General features: G+C 39.1%; 1 protein-coding gene across 6 annotated transcripts; it reads left to right on the top strand.

The window, feature by feature from the left end:
• The first annotated feature begins 2,090 nt into the window (after positions 1-2,090).
• myrf (myelin regulatory factor) lies at positions 2,091-24,331 on the top strand. 6 transcript variants are annotated; one of them, XM_010771466.1, is made up of 27 exons: positions 2,092-2,705; positions 10,612-10,702; positions 10,837-11,139; positions 11,650-11,711; positions 12,373-12,595; positions 12,709-12,788; positions 12,942-13,056; positions 14,503-14,698; positions 14,786-14,862; positions 14,942-15,070; positions 15,162-15,267; positions 16,075-16,275; positions 16,555-16,663; positions 17,375-17,484; positions 17,572-17,732; positions 17,842-17,914; positions 18,004-18,086; positions 18,173-18,241; positions 18,351-18,434; positions 18,644-18,705; positions 18,865-18,915; positions 19,315-19,545; positions 19,707-19,800; positions 20,235-20,297; positions 20,661-20,766; positions 21,116-21,190; positions 21,652-24,331. In XM_010771466.1, the coding sequence occupies exons 1-27, from the start codon at positions 2,660-2,662 to the stop codon at positions 21,730-21,732; spliced, it is 3,081 nt and encodes a 1,026-aa protein (XP_010769768.1). In that variant the 5' UTR covers positions 2,092-2,659; the 3' UTR covers positions 21,733-24,331. The 6 variants fall into 6 exon arrangements, with proteins under 6 accessions (XP_010769770.1, XP_010769768.1, XP_010769767.1 ...); XM_010771465.1 differs by having other exon boundaries at positions 12,709-12,809; positions 14,960-15,070; XM_010771463.1 differs by having other exon boundaries at positions 12,709-12,809.
• The last annotated feature ends 168 nt before the right edge of the window (positions 24,332-24,499 follow it).

The raw sequence follows: 24,499 nt of genomic DNA, 5'->3' as shown, positions 1-24,499 counted from the left end.
TACAACCTGAGAGTTGGTCAAATAATGGGAGAGGTTACTCTGTAAGTGCTCAACATATTGACCAAGGTAGACAAACAAAACAGGGAACAAAGCTTAACATTAGATATTCAGGGGAGAAACTTTGCTGAGAAAATAAAACATTTGAAAATGATAATGAGCTGGGGAACATAGATCCCACCTTGCAGCTAAAGAAACAACATGTTTTCAGAAGTTTTAGCCCAAAACAAAAAACTTTATTTATTTATTTGGACAGATCAATTTAAAGTATTGCTTTTGCTGCTGCATCATGTCTTCTGAATTTGAAAAATGTTGCTAAGATATATGTTCGGCGTATAAAAACTTGTTGAAAATGTGAAAGTGTTTTTCTTTTCAGCTTGTTCTGCTACCGCCAAGTAACCGAAAATCAATAAATCATTGTCCACATATAGATAAAGAATGGAAGCTACACTGTACAAGAAAATAGTGAAGTGAAGGCTAGTAACCCTCCACAGAGTTCATCATTTTCAAATCGGGACACAACTTGTGTTTGCCATTTATGTGCACCTTGCTTGACTTGGCAACATTCCCCTGAGACTCTCTACCTTTACATACCAAACTTTAAACTAAATCTAACCCTAACCTTGATCCTAAAATATAATTGTAGCTTTTGTCACAAGCAGCAGGTGAGACCCTTAATGTGACTTTGTGAAAAAAAGGGTTATATTGACACAACAGGCAAGATTGGTAGAAGTGTGCTACACCCGCACACCAACACATGCAGTGAGAGAGCTACATGTATGAGATAAGAAATATAGAATACCGAAATGAACTGCTTTAGCATAGCCAGCTGTTTCATTGTCCCCTGCAGCCTCTCTCTGTTTCTCTTTCTTGCTTGTCCTCTGAAAACAATCTGCATAGTGTGGCTGAAAGAACGGAGGCGTTGTTTGGGTTGAATGGAGGAAAAGCAGAGGGGTGGGGGGGTGTAGAGGGAGATGCTCCAGCTGTGGGGGAACAAGACAACACAACAGCATCTCACATGTGGGTGAAGGGGGGGGTGGGCGTCAAGGCCGTGGGGGCTGCACACAGTGGCATTGTTATAAGGGGGGTGGGATGCAGCTGATAAGGTTGAGAGAAATGGATCATTCCCTTAAATCCGACCCTTGGGAAGCCTTGACACAAAACACGCCTGTTACTGTATGGATGTTTAAGCTGGAGGAATTTAAAAGGCTGCGTTCTTAAGAACACATACAAATATCAAATGTTTTTACACTACTAGTTTAGGAAGAGTGAAAATATGTATTTTTAGCAACATGAATCAGGAAGTGTTAATTCTGTAATTGACAGCTAATCACATGAAGTGTGTTGGAAGCATTTTCTCAAGGCATCCTCACATCTGACCTGACTGCATGCTGATTCAATTACGTTTAAGTGTTTTAGAACGTTTGAAGGAAAGTTGGATACATTTTAATTTTAAGCCCTAAATGTTTTTCGAAGGGTGTACAATGTGTTTAAACCTATCTATATAGCCTCTACCAGAATACAAACAAATACATGAAGAAAAAACAGGAGGGATACCTCTCCAGGTATAGGAAAAACATCATTATGTGTCACATAGAATATAACTAATTCATCAAATTACAAAAGGCAATAGTGTTAGATGTTGTGGCCCGAAAAGTCTATTTAAAAAAAAAAGACATCTTTGTTTAAGAACATTTTCCCTCAAAATAAATATTCAAATATTATATTAAATATTTACACTAAATGTTTATGTTTACATCTAATCAAAACAACTATTCAAAGATAATTTAATTCCAGATTATGGATTGCCTTTTAAAAATGCAGAACCCAAGTGATGTTTTCAAATTCGATTTTTCTAAAATATAATGATAAGGAAAATAATGCAAAAGACTGCAAAATCCATTTTACTTCAACTGGAACCAGAAACGTCAAACGTGTATGCTGGTTTGATCATCAAAATAGTAAATAGCTGATTCATTTTCTTTTCATGACCAGTCAATCGATTAATTGACGCAGTTCTTTATACGGTTAAGGGTCATGGACACACGCTCCTAACATACTTTTTTGTGTCCGGGGATGTTTTCAGCAGCCTGGCGCACATCCCTCACCTGCCTCCTCTCCTCCTGCTGCACACATCCCATCAGAGAGGGAGAGGCGAAGGACGAAGAGAAGCAACACAGGAAAATCTGACTCAAGTTAGCCAACTTTTACGCTTACTTTTTTTTGAACGAATTATTTCCTGACGATTTCTCAATTTCTCCCAGGACTTATGATAATTATTTCCCAACTTTATTATGAAGCTTGTAGGAGCTGAAGTCAAGGTGCGCCTGAAGGCAATTTTTCTAACGTTCTTCTTATATAGTTTTTTGTCGGCACCTTAATTATAAAAGAAACACCTAAGACTTTAGTTTTAAGTTATAGCCTGTTGCGCAGCGTCACTGGAGGCGTTTGACCAAGGGACGTCAATCCAGAGCCAAGTTGCTGAACAGGAAAAGTTCTCCGCATGAACCGCTGGATTTATGTGAATGTATACAAGACGAAGACGATAAGAGTATAATCTGGATTCCGTGATGTGTCTGTGAAAGTTTCCCCCATCCGAATTGATTTCGTTCGGAAAAGGGGATACTTTAATGGATGGATTTTTTATGCGGGACCCGCTAGGATGGACGTGGTAGATGAAACAGAAGCGTTACAGAGATTTTTTGAAGGTAAGAATGTCTGATTTATTATAGGCATTTGTGTTTATAATAGCCTACAGTTCAGCATTAATACGTAATGAACAGAAAAAGTGATAGGCCTAGTTGAGCATAAAATGTGTGATTTGTGTTACCATTATTTGTTTTTGGGAGCTAAAAAACTAAATGTATCACACCTTGTCAAATCCAGTTTTAGCTGGTGTGTTGTACGTACTTTAACTACACAGTCAAAAAGCCTGGTTTATACTATTCTGATTCACAGATCACATGGCAGGTGGTAAACATCATAATAGAAATAGCTATAATATTTGCAAGTGATCTTATAGGACTTTTGGCTTTCCAATGCATCATTTACAGTGCTCTGTTTTTCACTTAAACCTTCCTTCTTGGCTCTTCATCTTAAAAACAGAAATGCAAGAATGCAGGAGGTTTAACTGGTGCAGGGAGCAAAAGTGCTGGTGATGGGTAACAGATCAAGTTAAACGGGGAATCCTAAAAAAAAAACGAGGTGGAGGAGGGTGAAGGGTGGAGGAATTCAAGTCATGATAAATGGTGTGTTTTCCAAGGGGTGCTGTGGCACAATGTGTGTGTTAGAGACATGAGCAATGGGAGTTTAACCAGTGATGTAGTGTTGCTCATCATAAGGAAAACACCCATAAAAAGAAACAAAAGCAGTGAAGAAAAGCCTCTTTATGTTTATCGCCACAATCAAAATCTTTATAAATATATAATATTGACTATAACTTTAAAATCATAGAGAGTTTAGTTAGAAATCCTTTTCAACAAGTGCAACACTCTTACCAACCCTCTTTTTTACGTTTTAGTTGTGTGTGTAAACCTGCAGACTTAAACATATTGACTGAGTTGTGTTTAATAAATAACATTGTATACTGTTCATTGTTCAGTATTTCAGACATCACAGAAAAGACAATTCGATTGTGTCTCATTACTTTAGATCGTTTTTCTTTCTGCTCTGATTTACAGCTTGCCACAGAAATCCCATTTTATTAATTTGTTTTTTTTAAAGACACTTAAAGTCAAATGTTCCAGAAGTCAAGTGCACATAAAACACATAGCGTGCTTTATGTATAATAAGTTATCTGTTGAGAGACTTAACACTTGATTATAGTATACACAAAGTGTTGACTTAAATATACACAGCCATTCATGACTGTCAGAGGTTCCTTGCCACTCTGACAGGAATTTAGTGTGTTTACATTCTTGCTTTGGGAGTAAGAGAGATGTTCTTACTTTGGCTTTATTTCAGCCACTTTTGCTTGGACTAAAATGTCAACTTGTCCATGAGAAGTATACAGAAGGTGCCGCCTTGCTTGTTTTTCTATTTACCTTGTTCCTTCACTAACTATAGTGAAATTGTTCCGGAGTGGATTCAGGGCTTTTAACTTTTTATTGAAATTGGTTCCAAAAAGTAACACCAGAGATCCATCAATTTGATGTATTGGATAACTAATGTTATCATGTATCAATGTTCATCTTGCCTTTTATCTGTAGGAGACACACGCTCATACAGAAGCACACACACAGCACTATAATGGATTTCGGCACTGGTAAACTGTTTTAATAGGATTAGAGAAATATGTATACATTCACACTAATGCACGGGGTACATTCCTGGCATAGCCCTGGTGGCTGTTAAAACACAATGAGGTGAGACTGGTGATTCTCCTCGGGTATTTGGCGCTTGCTCTCTCTGACTCCATTAGAGTGACAGTGAGCAGACAGGGTGAGGAGGTGAGATAGTACAGACTCAGGGTGGAGAGGGAATGGCCTGTTGAGAGAAACCCAGTTAAAACACCATCCTCCCCCAAAACTTGACCTTCTCCTCTCTGACTCACTCAGACAGCAAACAGTCGCTCACACACTCTCAGCGCCGTATTTGCACATTAAAGGATCATGACATGTATTGCTGTTGTGTTACTCCAAGTAATGCCCCATCTTAAGTCAACCAAACACTTGATTAAACCGTGACCCACGCCTGCGCTACATTTTCAGCTTGTCCTTAAGTCAAAACACGTTGGTTTGAAAACATTCATTTACATGTTTGGGATCTTACGGATGGAAACAAATTGTTTGTGCCACTGAAATAAATGTGGATCCATCAGACTGTATATAAATAAAACATTTCTTATGAGCGTTTACAACCACTGCTCTGCAAGTCTGTGCTTTTAGTTCAATGCTGGCATCAGAAAAAGGGCTGTGACTTGTTGGGTCTTTAAAATATTATAAAAGACCCAAAAATGGCAGTTACACCCCTCAAATGTTCAACCAACAATACAAAGATTTCCAGTTTACAACCAAATATGACAAAGATACCATTGATTGAGTCACTCAAATAAATGTTTCTAAAATGTCCTACAAAAAATAGTTGTAAAGTACAATCGATTGATCAATTAATTGTTTTAGCCATAGTAAGAATGCCAACACACTCACAAGAACAATACTACAATGTTTCCCTTATTCACTTCTTAGTTCACTATACAAACATTTGCTAATCAAGCATTCAAGAAAGTACAACTGAGGCTGAGAAAATGTCATTGATGTCATTAACTAACGCCATTTTGTCATAAACTAAGTATCAGGCTGACCTGATAGTAGCTCTAGATGTCATAGGATCATTAAAGTCTGTCCTGAGGTGGATATGAATGTAACATATTTTATCACAATCCATTTAGTAACCTCCAAATCATTTTACCTCATGTTGGTGCTAGATGGGAACATGAAGCAGGATTCATGTACAGCCAATCATGAACGTTTGTACTAAATGTCATAACCATCCATCCAATGGTAATAATGCAAAGAGACTAGATACTTCATCAGAGTTAACATGGACATAGACAAACGCATACGAGTTCAACCTAGGAGGTCAAATGTCATTGGATAATTGGATCTTAACCTTATGGGCATATGGGTCGGAGAAGCGTTTTTCAACTAGGTATTAAGACATCTCATTCTGGACCGATGGGGAAAAATGCCATCCACAGAACCGCACTGCTAATGTGGCTGAAAACCCTTCAATTAAAACATAAACCTGTTTAATATGGGAGAGTTTATTTTTAAACCCTTATCTGCAAAAAGTTAACCGTTGAGCATAGTCATAACCCTCTGAGTCAAAAGGGACTTAATGTGGTTCTTACTCCATATTGCCCTCAAAGATAAACAACTCATCATCACACACGATACTATATCAAAATTCCAATTAAGTCCCTCTGTACTCCCACAGTAGTTGTGAATCATGGATGGGGAGGCCGTCGTCCATCTTGGAAAACCTGTGAGGTGAAGTTTGGACTTCTCTTCTGATTTATAGGTTTAGCAGTGAATTGCAGTCTGAGGAATGTATTGTTTTTGAGCAGCCAGGCTTACGGTGCTTACGAGTAGGTTTGTAGATGTTTTACTGTTGTGCCTCACCCGGTGCGGACTACCAACTCAGTAATCTTCAACCGCTGCGTATTGTTTGCAGTGAAACTTAATTCACTTTTTCTGCATTTGTTTGGGTGTGTGTGCGCTTTTATAACTTAAGAGAGGTTGTCATAGAAAAAAACCTCTAAAGAGATGTCTGCATCCAATATTCTGTTAGTTATTGTCTAACTCAGGATCGGACATGGTGACCGGGTCTTTATCAGATTTGCTCTGCCTAAAATTCAATAGTTAAAAACAAAATCACACAGTTTGTATTCATCTACATGAGCCTATATATTCTTTAGACAGTCTCCATTCTGAATTCTGTGTTATCACAGTAAGCCAACTTTTCCACCTCTTCTTCATGTTACTACATCTTTATGCTACTTCTTTCTTCTGGCCACTTCCTTCTTTATACCCTCATCTTAATTTTCCTTCTCCATTTCTTCTTCATCTTCTTGTGCTGGCCCTCAAACTCAACCTTACATTCGCAGGGTTTTTTCCAGCCTTGCTCTGTGTCTCAGTCCCAGCCTTGTCACTGCTGTAATCTCCTGAGCCAGGTCCACCGGTGCGACCAGTGCTTGTGTGCGACAAGGGCTGTGTGTGGTAGCCTGGTACAGCCCTTTCTCATGACTGGGGAATAATCCTTATTATAACACTCTCCTAGCCTTTCTCACACACGCACATATGCTTTTACGCATAGGCATGCACGCGCAGACACACACACACACACATTTGTACCCTGATCTGCGACTCTCAGGTCTACAGAAGAAAGTCTCACAGCCCGAGTGGGGAAACATGTGAAAAATTAGAGAGGAATTGTTCTTCTCATCTTCTCTTTCAGGTGCTTTCATCTCAAGGACATCAACATGCTTTGGCTACGCGCAGGTACTCTGCCGCTCTGTCCGCTCTGCTTCTCTTTAAATGTGATTTATCAGTCCCTACCTAGTGAGGGGCTTTCTGTTTGTAGTCTCTTCCTAATTAATATTTGTGTCATAGTGATGCTCTTCACTCCTTTAACAGTAACCTTGTCTTTTAAACAAATTGAAAAGGTCTAAATCTCTCAGGTTGTATCTCAAAGCTGTCTAACACGTAGATTTGAAACATTTTGTATCACTTTCTATTTGTTTGTGTGTGGTAAACGTGAATTGTAGGCACATTCATTTCTGAACAATGCAAATTGTACAACTGAAAGATTGTTCGTTTCTGTACATTGATTAATTTGACATTACTAAAATCCATCAGATTATATTTTGTTGATTTTTGTGGAAATGATCTCCAAAGGTCAATTCAAATATATTTCATAAAATAATGGCACATGTTAATATACTTAGATTTGCCTGTTACCTTGAATTATTTTACACATTTGGATTTACATTTTTACTGCAAAGCTTTATTTATTGGTTCAGGATGTAATTTGATGCTTTATCTGTATAAGCTTATTCACTCTGTACAATATGCGTGTATATGTGTTGTGGGTGTTTAGCAAAGATTATCAGATGGACTTTGTCCTCCTTCGAAAGTGTTTAATTATTAACACACACATGTGAGTGCATATAAAACTAAGTTGAAGTTGGTTTAGGTTTTCTTTTTTTAATGCTCCTTCAAATTTGTTTTCAAGCCTGTCTGCGGCCTTGAGTGTAGTTTACCAAACTTTACAGAAAGATAATTTAGTTGTTAAAGTAATTTTTTACTTAAAAAGGTAGATATGTGCATTTCATTGACTGATTTAAGTCATCATGTTTGATGGGCACTAGCACACTTGGTCCTTTGTTTGTGTTCATTTTAGATTATAACTGCTGACAACCAAGGCATTGAAATGGTGGCATAACACACACACACACACACACAAACAAACAAACACAAACATGCACGCGTACACTTACATACACACATATAAACACGCACTCACACACTCCCCTCTCAGCCCCTAATCTTTTAAAAGGCCAGTCTGTATCGAGGTTGGACTGACAATCATTTCACTGTTCGTTGTTGAACACAGCTGGACAGAGACAAATATAGAGGGCGGGGGGGATTTACACATCCAGTTCACAACTATTTTAACTAAACTGATTCACTGATATGGAGGTTACAGTAACTTGATTTATGTTTTATTCGTTACATGCACAAGAATAGCATTAAATGAAAGCATTATAAATAACTTTTCTTTAATCTTCATGTATATGACATGTCACACTGTAAAGACAAAACCTTTTTTGTAGAAAAAGGTTTGGAAACTGTCTTGGAAAGACAAACACACTGTATCTGTGGGGTCATGTTCATTGGCTTCGAAAGACATGTACAGATAGAAAGTTGTGAAAGACTTGCAAAAAATGATATTTGGATGCTTTGGCTTTGTGAGTTTGTTAGGTCTTAGATGTTTGATGAACACCTCTTTCCAGCAGACCTGTGATTGTATTGTTTATTAGTTATGAATGCAAGGAGCCGCTAAAGAGCTAGATATTCCAACCAGGAGTTGATAGAGACAAAAAGCTAAAATATAATTAATGTATCTTTCAATTTGTGAAAAAAACAACGTAGTACTTACTTAGCATGATAGTCCATCTCTATTTGCAGCTGCTTAATGTATTTTCAAATGATTATGTCTTCATCTTTGTGAAAAGGGCATAAAGCAGTTGATGTAAAAGTCAAAGCGTATTTCAATTTCAATCAAGGTCTTCTTCTACTCTTGAACTCTTGGTCCTGGACTTCTCTTGGACTTTTCTCTACATCTCTGTTTCATATTCTCTCTACAGTCAATATTGTAGGTTTTTCCCTCTATCACCCCATCCTTGGACCTCAAACTTGTATACTGTCGTTCTTGCCCCCACTCTCCTCAACCTCCATCTATCTACCCTGCCCTCTCTGTCCATCTCTCTATTTTTCGTTATCAGGCCTGCCAGTGTAAATTTACTGCCTATTTGGGTGGGGTGCACATCTGGATCTTATTTAACGGGAACCATCCTGCTTTCCTACCCTTGTACTGGCACGTATTAGGAGACATTAACCATCTGTTACTCAGTGTAAACTTGTTAGCAGTCTCCACAAACATCGTAACGTGACGATTTATAATGTTAAAGAACATCATTTAGGTTGTTGAATTGGTTTCATCGCGATGGAGACGAAATGATCTGGTTTGTGGGTTTTATTGATATGAGATTGTAAGATGTTGATGTTTATGCTGTCAACTCTCTGTTGGATGTGACACGGCACATAGATAAAATGGTCCATTTTATAATTTGTGGTGAACAGTAGCAATGTGTGGAGGAAGTTAGGAAAGGCACTATGAAAATAATATTTTAATTTCAGTTGCATTTCTGATTAAAAATGAAGCGTTAAGAAAGACACAAAAAAGGGGGAAAGGAGACTTTTTTTCAAATGCTAACAAAGAATTCCTTGCATTCCCAACTGAGTAGCTGCTTAATCTACCAGTGTGTGTGTGTGTGTGTGTGTGTGTGTGTGTGTGTGTGTGTGTGTGTGTGTGTGTGTGTGTGTGTGTGTGTGTGTGTGTCTCTTGTGTGTGTTAGCAAGGGAGAGGTAGAAAGAGAGAGAGACTGGGGTTGCCTGCCCACCCACTATATACCAGGTCCTTACCCTCTGATTCACCCCCCCCCCCCTCTCTCACACTCGCTGTGTTTCCACAAATCTGCAGTCTCTGACGAGTGCCTGCTTTTAAAAGATCTTTATTCTCTTGTAACATTTGAGTTGAACGCTCTTAGGAAGGGCACTTTATATAGTGATTTATTCTTTTCTTAATATATGCACAGCGAGTGCTTGTTCTGCATGTTGCTGTTTTAGAGCTTAAGTGGGGTCATGTGTTTGGGATTGGTGAGGATTTGGCTATCAAAGGGTGAAAATGACCCTGAGGTGAGGGGATAATTAGGGAATTATGAAATTACAAATATATATGCTATGTCATTATATAAAAAGTATTACAAATCACGCAACACTCGACGGGAAGAAGCTACATTCTAGATTTAGTTTATCTTTACGAGAAGATTATTTTCGTGAACAAAGAAAGTTCACAATCCAGTGAAGTTACTTGGATAGAAATGTTAAAATTATTATTATCAATGATATATGTCATTATTTATTTGGATTAAAAAGCTGAGGTACAAAATTCCAGTCTATATGTGTAAGCAGTTATGGCAATGAACCATCAGTATGTGATCTGTAATGTTGACTACTAACACATATCTAAACTGTTGGTCACTCTTGTAACCTTAATCTTTAAATTCTCAGAAAGCAAATCAGCTCTTCTTTTTCACATGATTGTGATAATTGTGTTATTTCTGATATAAATGCATTCATAGAAAGTAATCAGGAGTATGCAGGAAAAGCTAGAAAATGATACACAAACTGAGTGAGCAAAATGTGATTAGTTATTGTGTTGAAACTGGAGGATTTGTGGCGGTGTGTTGAGTTGCTGAAAGATTCCCATTGCTAATTCCCAGATGCTCTCTGTCTCCCCTCTGTGTTCCCAACCCTCCCTTCACCACAGGTCATGATATTATCAGCTCTCTGGAGCCAGCCAACATCGACACCAGTATCCTGGAAGAGTACATCAGCAAGGAGGACGATAGCACTGACATGTCAGTAGGGACTCCAAACCTGCCCAGCAACGTCAAAACAACATGCACCAACCGAATCAGATCATGTCGTTACAGAGGAATTTGTTTTTTCTGTGAAGGCTAATCTCTATTTTTCCCCCCCTCTTTCTCCCCAGCTGTTTCTCAGAGGTCCACAGCGCCCCAGGACCGAATTACTCATCTCCCCAGGCAGGAGTGTCCTCCTCTGGGGGATTGGTGTGTGGTGTGAGCCCCCCTATTCCTCTGCGCCAAGGAGCCCCTCCGCCCGGGCCTCCTAACTGTCAGAACGCCTATCCACCAGGTCCATCTCTGGGCCTCCGACACAACTACCACTGCCTGGGACAGCAGCAGGGGCAGCAGCAGCACCACCACCAGCAGCAGCAGCAGCAACAGCAGCAGGCTCACGTCAAACCTGAGCACAGGGGCCACTACGCTCCAGGGTGAGCAAAATACCACAGAGTTAGATAGCTAGAGGTACAATGAGGAGAAAGTATAGAATGAGCTAATACTTAGGAATGCTCAAGACATGTTCTAGATGTTCCCAAAACTCACTTGTAAACACGAGGGCAGTAGATGACGCAGTATATCATTTGAAAGTATACAACTAGAAACTAGACACACACACCTTACTACAGGTTCATTATGCAATCAATACTTGATTAAGTTTTTTTATACAAATAAACCACTAGCTGGTCAAGAGGGGGAGGGAGACTGATAACAGACAGAGAGAGAGTCGAATTACAAAAAAGAAATCCTGACGCACACAATCTTGTGTAAAGAACACACACACACAGGGTTTCTCCCTTAAATGTAATGGCACTTTAGAAAACAAGAAGTATATATGAGGAAGGGAGTCCACATTTCAAGCATGGTAGGGGATTTTTATGATTTGAAAGTTTGAATATTGTTTTTTTTATGACCATAACATCAACTGCCTTCTGTTTTTTTAGGACACTACCTGAGTCCCCCCCTGACTCCAGCTCAGAGCCCTACTCTCCTCAGCAGGTGAATGGTAAGTAGCACATCTTTGTCCTCTCCCTGTAAAAACGCATGGAAAAGATGTGACAAGGGGCACACACAAATATAAGAATATAACAAACAGAAATGGTGCTAGGATCTGCAAAGTGCATTCAGACACAGAGGGGAGAAAGGAGTATTTAAGATGTATGTGGGTCACAGTCAAATCAATACCTGCTTCTTATCATCACTTTGGTGTATTAAGGCAGAGCATGAAGACAAAAGGACGTGCAAACCAATCAATTTATTGAATGCAGCGTGTCTGTCATTTATTCATCAGCAATTTACATAATTTGTCTGTAAAAAAAAGAATTGTATCTACCAATTTAAATGTCTTGGACTCAACTTTATAAGCTTTCATTTTAAATGTATGTTCGTTCGCCCTGTTCCAACAAAGACGATACTCAAAGTCATTATGTGCCTCTTGCCGTTAACACCCCTGTGTTGGTCTTGCCCATTAGTAAAAAGGTGTGGAATAGTGTTATCTGATGGGCATCCCTCCAGTCTGAAACAATGGAAAATACCTTTAGCTAAGGTTAGAGGGAAGTAGAATAAACTGCAGTTTGTAAAACAGAACGGACAGATCATAGGAGGGAAAAGGCTGCATTCTGTATGTGTTTAATTGGTCAGTGTATATATCCCCATTGTGTCTTCAGATCCTCACATGATCAGGACCATGACACCAGAAAACATGTGTCAAATGACCCCAACGCCACCCCTCCCACCGCACGGGCACTATCCCAGCATGCATCGGGACATGTACCTGAAGCCTGAGACCATGATATCACAGTATCCCATTGGTCAAGCCACAAGTGGAAGTGGAGACATCCAGCAGACTCAGATGCTCCATCAGCTGCTGCAGCATCCTCAGGGGCAGGAGTGAGTCCTGAAGAAACAGCGTTGTGTTGTGCAGTTTTGTACAGTATGGTAAATAATGGGAGAGAGTAGAAAATGTGCAGCTTTTTAACAGTGTTTCCATTTTCGTCCCACAGAAGCATCCCTGTTCACTCGGCCAAGAAGAGGAAGCACTCCGACTCTCCCAACAGCACCCTCAATTCCCAAATCCTCACAGGTATCATCAAACAAGAACCAGGTATCTTTCATCTTCTTTACCTGACGTCCCCTGCTCTTACCTACCCTTTGACTTTTGCACAGACTTTAGAACAGTTGCAGATATTTGTTGGCTGTTTCTATCTTTCTTTAACTGCTGTTCTGTTTGTCACAGGTTTAATGTCAGATGCAGACAACTCCTACCTTGACCCAAACTATCAGTGCATTAAATGGCAGCCGCACCAGCAGAGCAAGTGGACACCGCTGTATGACGCAAACTGCAAAGAGCTGTGGGTGGAATTGACTTTGGCATATCTGTACATCTTGACGTCTTTCTTTTTTGCGGGGGGGGGAAGAGCTGAAAGCCCTCTTCAGAGAGCCAAAAATGAAAGAAGCTATAATTGGTAAAATAAATAATTCAGCAAAGCATAAAGCGGGAGTGGCAAAGGAATAGCTGGGTTGCAGAGGTCTACAAATTCCTCAGAGGTGAGCTGTGTGGGGGAGTGAGCGTGTGCTGGGTTTCGGCTTAGAAAGACAACGTGAGGAGGGGGTAAAGGGAGAAATTAGTGTACACCTTCTTGTGCTTGTGAATGCCAAAATAGAAAAAAAGTATAGATGGGGAGTAAGGTTAAAATGAACTCACAAGACCTTTCAGATGCGTTATCAAAACCACCTGGTTGCACTTCACAATTGTTAGTACACTCCACATACGTAGAGGCACAGAGGTTGTTCATTGGTTTTAAATTTGATTTATTAAGTCTTTCAGATGATCACAGTACTGGTAAAACAAATGGAAAACTGTAAAACTGACACTTGTGAACTTGCAGATCCTTGATATATGGATAGTGCTGGTGTAATGGATAGTGAGGTGGGCTGAAGATCGGAAGGTTGTGAGTTCAAATCCCGCCAGGAACACCACCACTAGTGTGCCCTTGAGTAAAGCAATTAGCCCTTAGTTACTCCAGGGAGAATGTCCCTGTAATTGTAAGTCATTTTGGATAAAAGCGTCAGCTAAATGAAATGTAATGTTAATAGGAAACCATCGTAATTAGGTTTAGGACCTGATCCAGGAAAAAAGAGAAGCACTTTCTCAGTCAATTGCCTATATTAACTTAAAATAGGTATTTTACACAATCATCAAATCTCTTCTCACTTAAGAATCGCCTTTAAGCTGTCCCTATTTTTACTTTTCCACCAGGTAGTGTTAGTTGACTTTCATTTATTTTACACAGCTAATGAATTGACGACAGGCACTTCTGCTATCTGAGACCATGGTCTTTTTTTCTTCTTACATGTTATCATTGATGTACATTTTCCAAAAAAAACATCTTTGGATTTCTATAAAGATGTTATCATCACCTTGAACTCATCAGTCTTGAGAGTTTAGTGCTCATTGTTGTTTTTGCTACATTCTTTGCTTCAATCCTTCCTGTTATATTATATCTAATGGGTTATTTGTGTCTCATGATACACCCTTCCACCAATTTTAATCAGAATTGGGCCACTGCTGTTTTAGTGATCCTGCTTGCAAAGCTTAAAAAAACTGAACCCTCAACATCTATGTGTGTACCTCTCTGAAGCATCGACCTTAAAACATATAAAGCCCCCTGTGGTAGATTTGAGAGTCTCCCCCTGGTGAAACATATTAACTCTGCATTAACAGTAATGTTCTAACTACAAAAGTGGTTTTCCTTATCACACTATTAATATGTCATAATTTCTCCCTCTGTCTTTAGTCCGATGCCAACCTACCGCGTTGACGCTGATAAGGGCTTCAACTTCTCCTTGGCTGATGATGCTTTTGTTTGCCAGAAGAAGAATCATTTCCAGGTCACGGTATACGTAGGCATGCTGGGAGATCCCAAGTACATCAAGACAAGTGACGGCCTGCAGCCAATCGACTGCTTCTATCTCAAACTCAACGGAGTAAAGGTGCACAGAGGCAAAATAGTGATCATTTCATCCAGATGAAAGATGATAAAGTATTTTATTTATATATGTTCTTCTCTTTGTTGCCAGGTGGAGTCTGTGAATCAATCCATCAGTGTGGAGCAGTCCCAGTCTGACCGCAGCAAGAGACCCTTTAAGCCAGTGATGTGAGTGTTAACACCTTAAAAGATGTGTTTAAAAACTAGTAAACAATTGAATAAGATGAATGTTTTTACTATGTGTCAGTAATCTTGTTTTTCCCAGGGTCACCCTACCGTCAGAGCAGGTCACAAAGGTCACAGTGGGGCGGCTTCACTTCAGCGAGACCACGGCAAATAACATGAGGAAGAAGGGCAAACCAAACCCTGACCAGAGGTGAAAGACATTACATCACATGGAAACATATGATTCCCTATTTTCACATTGAATCTCCAGTAGTAACACTCCTGGTGTTTTTGTCCTGCAGGTATTTTATGCTGGTTGTGGCGCTGCATGCTCAGTCCCACAGTCAGAGCTACACTGTGGCTGCCCAAGCATCAGAGAGGATCATCGTCAGGGTAACGTCTGGCCATGTCTGTCTGCCTCATAAAACAATCATACCCCTTGTGAATGTGACAGCTTTGGTCTCCTTGACATATCTTTCTGCACTTCAAAATGACTCCACCATCTCCTTCTTCTGTTTTTCCATATCTTTAATCTGCGTGGCTGTGATTCCCAGCACACTTATTATACGCTCAAATACATGCAGTACGCTATGCTGTGAAAACCATGTATCCTTAAAACATTAACCATCAAGAGCTTAAAAGATATCTTGTCTTAACCCATAAAGGAACATTTGACCCTAGAAATAAATAAAGCCAGAGATACATGAATTTCACTGGAAAACAAATGGCATTGTTTTTACTTCAGAATTGTGAAACAGTGAAATATAGTGCATGAGTTAAAAAAGCATTAGAGCTTTTTGAAACAATAATTCACTTTGTGTCAATTGGTTACATCAGGTCTAATGTAAAGTCAACCCCTTACATCTTGGTTTGTTTAATGGGTATAGTTAAACAATTCTGGTAACATGCCTATTTGATTTCATGCCTCATATCTAGCTACATTAAATATGTGGATAGAACTACCAGCTTGTTAGCTTAGCTTGGCACAGCAGGAAACAGCAAGCCTTAACAAAATCTGCTTACCAGCAACTCTAAAGCTCACAAGAACATTTGTAAAAACAGCAAATTGTGGTGTTTTTACAGAGGGTTATGTGTTAGACCAGAGGTTTAAGTCAGGCCTCCCAGGGGGGCTTTATTATTTTTAGTTTGGCATCATTTTTAGAAGCATCTAACCTACTGTCAATGTGCACCTTCTCCTTTATGTCTCTGCTACAGGCATCCAACCCTGGTCAGTTTGAGAGTGACAGCGAGGTGCTGTGGCAGCGCGGCCAGATGCCAGACTCGGTCTACCACCACGGGAGAGTTGGCATCAACACCGACCGGCCAGACGAGGCCCTCGTTATCCACGGCAACCTGAAGGTCATGGGCTCCCTGGTGCACCCGTCTGACATCAGGGCCAAAGAAAATGTCCAGGAGGTCAGGATGAAACTCAGTGTGTATGTATATGGGTGTGTGTTTGTGCATGTGTGTGTGTGTGCGTGGATTTTCCAAATGTTCAGTGTGTCATTGTTTGCCTCGTGTGCTTGTCATCATGAATCATGTCATCCAAGTGCCCGTTGCTCAGCACCGCTGACTGTGCAGTTTAAGTTATTTTTGTCTTGTCATTGTTCTTGATCCAAGCATTTTCATCTGCAACATGAACATTGTTTTTCATACCATCTGCATGGACATCTTTGTCATTCTGTCTGTGTGTAGGTCAACACTACAGACAATTTGAAACGGATTTCTCAGATGAGGCTCGTCCATTATCAGTTCAAGCCTGAGTTTGCTGCCTCCGTGGGCATAGAGAATACTTCAGATACTGGTAACAACCTCATAAATAACAGATTCAAATGTTTGTCTCCATCTCCTTATTTCTTTATACACTGTTCCACATGTTATCATCTTAATAAAGCACTAGGGCATTTTGCATGCCACCCTGGAGTTAGCATTGCATTGGTTCCCTTTATAAATGGCCGAAGGTATTTTTCCATTGAATTTTTTTTTTTATTGCAGAAAAAAAGATAGGTAGAAAACAAATGTTTATCTCACCTGCACATTTCATTCAGAAAGATAACGTAAAGATAAACGAAATTGCCAGAAGTAAAAGCTAACGTTTTAAACTGCTATACACGAAAACTACACCATTGTTGTATGACCTCAACTACACAACCACTGAGTAGATGGGTTTCCCTTTGTTCCGTTTGATTATGTTTAATGTACCAAACAACCTCTTAAGTCTCTTATAGCCAGCCTTATTAGACTGGCAAAAGCTTTCAAATTCAACAGTGGGGTAGTATTGCCATATTTTATGTCGTAAAGCAAAATATATAGATCTCTAAATCTTGTGTTAACCACATATCTTACTGTCGAGATGAGGGAACAAAGAGTGCAAAACTGCTAGGTTTCTGAGTCCGTCATGCAGGATAATATGTTTTAATATTTGATATGTCCTATTCTCCATGTGCTGTGAATGACATCACCTTTTTTTGCTGCTCTTTTTCACTTAAGCATTTCTCATTATTTCCTCTTGCAGGAGTGATCGCTCAAGACGTTCAGAAAATCTTGCCTGAAGCAGTGAAGGAGGGCGGTGATGTGGTGTGTACAAATGGAGAAACTATCCCCAAACTGTTAGTGGTCAACAAGGTAATGAAAACACAAAACATGCATATAGTTGACGGCTCTCGGACATCACTTCCGTACTCACTAACAGCTCTGCCTCTTATTTCAAAGGATCGTATCTTCATGGAGAACGTGGGAGCGGTGAAGGAGCTGTGTAAGCTGACAGACAACCTGGAGACTCGTATAGACGAACTTGAACGCTGGAGCCGCAAACTGGCCAAGCTGCGGCGTCTGGACAGCATGAAGAGCACCGTGAGTGGAGGCACTGTCAGGTGAGAGCAATGAGCAGACATCCCTTCCAATTAAGTTTCACACATTGACAGAGAGAATCTTGTATGATAGAAAAACTAATGAATTGATCATTTTTTCTTGTCCATGTAGCCAATCAAGCAGTTATTTCAGTAGGACAGGAAGTGGCCCGCTCCGAAAGAAGACAGTCAAACCTGGCAGCAAGGTGTGTGATAGTGATAGTGAGGTAAAATGGTGTTATTAGTGAACAGCAGGATTTACAACTTTCATGTTATCTGTGGATTTCTATTGCAGACGCCGACTCAGGATCAAGGCTGCATCAGCCAGAGGTTCATGCAGGGAACCATCCTGGCTCTGGTCATCGTCATGGCCTTCAGGTTAGACTGAGCAACATGTGCTTAAGGAGAGATTGGTGGGTTAACATAAAGCTGTAGTGACATTACCTTTATTTGTTCCCAAACAGTGTCATTTCCATGTCTGTCCTTTATGTGTTGACTCTTCACCATAGAGGAGACGTCCCAGAGAAAGACGAGTAAGTGCATTTGAAGTAGAAAGACACTTGTGTTTTATAGTAAAAATAGATAAATGTTCTACCTCTCCATTAATGTCTTTTCTATCAAATGTTTTCCTGCTTTCTGTAGCTATGTTCCTTCCTGTGTTCTCTACATCTCTTGGATGCCTCTCTTCACTGCCACTGTTACTTTCTGTCCGCCTGTCTGCCCATGGTACGCTTTCAACACCTGCCTTTCTTGTCCCTTCATTGTTTCATTTTCTGATCTGCTCCTGTAGTCTTGCGTAGTTGGGTGTTTCTTTTTTCCTGTCTGAAAGGAGATCATGAGTCATGTATTCAAACATTAAAAAAATGTATTTGGTTTCAAGTATTTCAATGTTAAACCGGCTCTTGAACTCCTGTACTGCCATCTGATTGGTCCAGGTCCAGAGTAGCAATGGGATCCTCACGCAAGAGTCCTCCATTGTCAACCACCACTGCACCAGGTGAGTGAAGTTACTGACCACCACAATGAGTTTGGTAGTTTGAAAAGCAAAGCAATCAACCAGCTCTTTCAGGGAATAGTAAATAAATATAAGCAAATTCCACTGAGATCTGATTCTCTCATCCTCTCACTGAAGCTTGTTGTTAAACTTCATCCATAGGCAACCAATCAGCTGCAGTTTCGACGTTGAGTAACAACCAATCCATGCTAGGTAAGTAAGCAAGTAATATATATTCAACACATTTAAATGTGAGATTATTGAAGCGCGCTAGTCATTTACAATGAAAAATGAAAACAAAACAACAACAAGGACATATACAGAAGAGAAAATACCATTATAAGAATACTAAAAGCCATTATATGAAAAGCCTTAGAATCTTGCAATGTGGATGGAAAACTTGGTAGATATAATAAGTCAAATAAGACATGGTAAACATAAAAAAATGTGAAGTTTAAAGATTTTAGACCTAGTTCAAGTTATAGGTGAATTTTGTTTTAGGAAGTATTTTTTTTTGTTCCATGAGTTAGGCGCAATAAAATGTAACATTTGAGATGTTTTCTTGTAGTGTACATCTGTCTTTGATGCAAGTTAATTATCCTTCTTCTCTAGAATTAGGGAGCCTAGATTCCACGCCAGGCACCATCATTAAGAAGGCAAAATCCAGACAATTGGACAAGGACGGCCGCAATAGAAACCGCCTGAGTCACACCTCAGCACCTTTGTACTTTGCCAAGTCCAAAAGGCCGGCCCCTACAGACCTGGGCGGGACGGGTACGGCCAACCGCCTGCCCCCGGGTCAGCAGCCTCTGCCACGCAGACAACGAAGCCTACACACAAAGGGTGAACCCACAAACACAGTGCAGACACGCCACTTTCTTCACACGTATTATATGTAGTATGCAAACACAGTTAAGCCATGTGCAAACAAAGCTTATCTGCATACTGTACAGAAGAATGCTACAGTATGGGTACGGTGCTCATGGCTTTTCTTACTTTTTCAGGAGGAAGGTCAGCTCCCTCTCTGACTACGCTACATATCGTGGAGACAAACCAAGAGATCAAAGCACGAAGTTGTGCAACTCCTGAAAGCTGCAGGTATATTCGTCTAATAGTTTTGAGTTGACATTGTACAGATGGGTGACGAATCAAAAAAGCTATGTAAAGTGTATTAAAGACGTGATGGTCCCCTAAAAAACGCTAAAACAGCTTCAATGCTCCTTGCCATTGATTCTCCAAGTCTCTAGTGCTACTGGAGAGATGGACACCATTTGCCTACTTGATATTCACAAAATAGGTGTTTGAATAATAGCTATGTTATTATGTCCTTGAAAGTTTCTCAAACAGGTTAAGTAGAGTTAAGATTTTGTCATTTTGAAGTATAGCCTGTGATTTACGTTTTGTTCTGCAATTATTTATTGACGTTTTCCTTTGATTTTTCCATTCTCTGTTAGTTTGCCTTTTACACAATTAGAGTTTGAATTCAGGTCTTGATGCTTAATGCTGATTTTATGATTCTCTTTTGACTCTAGCTACACAGTTTCACTCCTTGGAAACAGAAATTCCTCCATCTCACAAATCACTTTGCACATGACGTGAGTATACAAACATCAACCTATCCGAATACCTGCACTGGTAGTGCTTTATTTTATGGATCTCTAAATTACGGATAATTTCCTAGGAGGTTTGCTGTAAAGAACCATGTCATTTGGCACTAATTATGTTGAATGAAAAACAAGACAAGCTTTTTGGTACACCAGTCAATTCATTCCGGTTAGTTGCTATACTAGCTAAACTACATTTCACACATGTTATACTAGATTAATACATTTGACATTTTCCCTACAACAAATGCCACATTTTAGTCAACAGATACATTTGAGAGTGTTACCTGTGCAGCTAATAAAACATGTCAACTGTATGGCACAGAGACACGGAACATAATGATTGAATTGCAGGTCTACGAACAGCGTGTGGGTAAAACAATGTGGAGCCACGAAGGGACGTTTGTGCCCCAACCACACAGAGACAGAGCTCTATGGTGGACAGAGAACATCAACAAAGGTACACATTGATAATCATTATCCATAATATAATCAAAACATGTTTTCTTCTTTGTCATTTTTATTTATACTTGTATTTGTAAAGTGGCCTTAAAGAAAAGGTGACAAAGTACCATGTAGCATATTCAATCGTAATTTAAAATGTAACCTTTTATAACAAATAAAACAGCTAACCTGCTGCCTGCTGTTTAAATGTATTGATTGTATGGACTTGCTGTCTTGTTTAGTTATTTTGCTTCATCTTTTCTTGTGTTATTCTCAGATCCACAAGGGAGTGTAAATGTATGTAAAGGCAACATTGCAAATGACTATCTTGCTGACTCTCTATATTCTTTATATTTTCCTCTAAGGGGACTCATCACCTGTGGTCAGTGCCCGTGCTGTCCTTCCAGGACATCGCCTATCACTTCCGTGTCTCCCTGTCTGTGAGTAAACTAAAAGCTTTCAGGCACTGCGTTGTGTTGTTTGATCTATATGATATGATATCAATATACTGGAATAGACTTGATATCGACTTAAATTTTGTATATTGTATATCGTTATATGGCATCAGTGTCACCTTTTAGTGGGTTTTAAAGTCTGCTTTACAGTAAAGTAATGTCCTTTATAATACTACAAAACTCTAGCTGTTCTATTTTCTGGCTTAATCCTCTTATATGTCATTATATCCATATTACTGTCAATTTTCCTTTGTATTTTATGAAAGCATAAAATAGTTACAATATTGACGAAATATTAAACTTGAGGTAGTTGGTAATAAAAGTTATATGTTTGATTTTTTCAATTTTGCCCAGTAGCACTTGTGATCCATTTCCTGTAGGAGTTAGTTTGAATGAAGTCAACGACTGATTATTGCATTTTGTCTCCACCTGCTTTTCATGGACAGAGTGAAGTGAGCTGTGCCTCTGAAGGAGAAACATCACCCTACTCCGACTACCATTTTCTCATCCAGAGCAGCTGTGTATGAGAAGGAAGACGATGTGTCCCAGTGTCTTTACAATACACCACAGTTTCCCTTTGTGGTTCCATTTGTACACTGTTGATATTATAGGATGGGTTTCTGTCTTATTATTGTACATTATTTTTTAAAGATCTTCATACAGAAACGATATACCACTGTCCCCACTGTAATCGCCCCCATATGTTTATACATTAAGACATCTCTTTCTGCTGTGATCACTGGAGTGTGAAACAGGTCACTGAAAATGTTTTAGATCTCTGTAATTGTCGACTGTGTTGTGTCACTGTTAACTGAGACCATACGTTTATTGCTCATTTTTATTAATGATCACCAAGTCCATACTTTATAGAAGCCATAATTACTTTTTAGCAGAATTTAAGCTTTTAAATTAAGTCCAGGCTAAGAAACGGTATGACTCTGCATACATTTATGATTCTTTTTTTATACAATGAATCTGTATGTACACCGAAACCAGTGTCAACTGAAAACAAAAACACAATAGTTTGATACACTGGAGAGGAAATCATTGGCTTTCGCTGAAGTCCTCAGTGAATGGTTGCAGCTCACACTGAAATTATACCTCAGTAGTGCACACTGGCAAACCCTGGGTGTGTACAGTGGAGCATTGTGTTGGAGGCTGCTGCAGTCGACTACACTGTCTGCTGTCTGCTCACGCAGCATCTGACTAAACACTGCACAGAGAAGAAATAGTGTGCTGTATGTCTATCTAAACTCTGACATTACATGAAACATTAAATTCTTACATTTATGGGGACATATTATAAAGAAACATTTGGCTAGAGTGCCTAGCAATTCATGAACTGTGAAATAAGACAACCCAGTCAGTTTTATGTGGGCTGCCTGGATCAGGAAAAAATATGCTCGCATTCCTACTGTATGTGACATTACAATATATCGGCCCCAGTTTGACTGCTAACACAAACAGCTGGAGAAATACTTATGAAAAGGTATGCCATATTTTTCGTGCAATCCTATCACAGCAGATTTTTTTGGGGGGGGCTACTTAATGAGACAGGCACCCAAAAGGAGCCTTTTAGAAAGAGGTTTATACAGATATATTCATTCATACAGACAGTACGGTGAGAATAATGTGTTTTTTGAACATTAAAGCATGTTCTAAAAAAACATCAAAATCCAATTATAAACCTGAAAATTAGCATGATATGTTCCTTTTAAATGTTATATGGATACTCTATCCTCTATCCAGACATCCTTATTATCGTACCTAAAATTAAGGTTTATAAGTCATACGTTATTAGCAGATTCACTGAAAGACATTCTATAAAACTGGATCCGGAAAAAAATCACTGGAAATGAAAATGTAAAACACTGACAGCTCCTGGCATCTGATAATGGAAATGCAACAAGTCAAACACTGACAATATATTTCAAGAGACACTGGAATAGCTTACACTGTATTTTGCTAACTGGATGAATTGCTGGCAGGGCAATAAACTGCAAATATTTCAGGTGCATGTCCAATCATTTCTCTAAAATGATACATCTCAGCTCAGAGGCAACTCAAAGGCTGCTTCAGCTAAAGAAATTCCATTTTAATGGCTCGATCATGAAGCTGAGAAGGAGTTGCATTTCTTTTTGTACACTGCAGAGATAAAATTGGATAATATACACTGGACTATTTTGTGTATTTCCTTGGATATTTTGAATACTTTGTCTGTGCCTATGCAATTAAGACCATGCAGTGATAACACTTTGATTATAACCGAAGTGTATGATGTTTTCTTTTCTATAATGCTTTCTTGTTTTAAAACCATTCTCCATTTACTTTTACCACCCTACTTATTTTGTATTATGTTATAAAATTCATTCCCCATATGTGTCTGTATTCAGAAAGAAAAAAAACAGAATAATGTATGTCAAATGTAAAATCAATACTCAATAGGAAAAACAGCCATCAGACAAAAGTGTATGGAATTTATCATGACATTGAGATACTATACAATGCTTCCAGTATAATTACTATGATTTCAGTGGGTATAGTGTACTATTTTAGCTTATTTATAATGCACTAGCTAGCATATTGAAACCACTGTAGCACTTTTTGCACTGTATATATGAACTGCTTTGCTCTATCCGGTGCACCAGACTGTTTCCATAAACTCTGTAAGAACTGCATTACATGTAACTGTATAGCTTCATTGTGTTACTACCAATGCTCCTTTTTATCTGATGTGTTTTATCATTTTGTTTTTATAGTTGATATGTTTTGGTTGGTTGTTGTATTATCGATAATATATTAACATTTAATGGAGCCCATAAATGATTGACAAGACTGTAAACACACAAACACATAAACACACACGACCACACACACAAGCACACACACACTCAAAATAATACATTTCCAACTGTAGCACTGTTCTTCAAGGAAAAATACCATAACACTAAAACTCTTTGAGTACTACTTTATACTCACTACTTTATCTTTGTTGCCCATTTTATTGTTACACTTTCAAAGCCTTTTGTTAAAAGAAATGTTGTAATACTATGTAAATGCATGTAGTAAATACATTTGTGATTGAATTGTCTGTTTTGTTTGATTGCTAAACTTCATTAGATCAAAAATAAAATGCTTATTTTGTCCAATAGGTGGCAGCAGATGATTTATGACAACAAATTACATTTAAACGTTATGCCCCGATATAAGCCGTTCAGGTGGCGGACAGCCGGTAAGCCATAAGGTCGAGTTGTCCCAGTCCCAGCGTAGTTTTCATACATTTTATATAAATAT

This window comes from Notothenia coriiceps, unplaced genomic scaffold (assembly GCF_000735185.1).
Source record: "Notothenia coriiceps isolate Sejong01 unplaced genomic scaffold, NC01 NC01_scaffold00009998, whole genome shotgun sequence".
Classification (NCBI taxonomy): domain Eukaryota; kingdom Metazoa; phylum Chordata; class Actinopteri; order Perciformes; family Nototheniidae; genus Notothenia; species Notothenia coriiceps.
The sequence above is the reverse complement of the archived record's forward strand: the minus strand, read 5'-3'. Positions and strand labels throughout refer to the sequence as shown.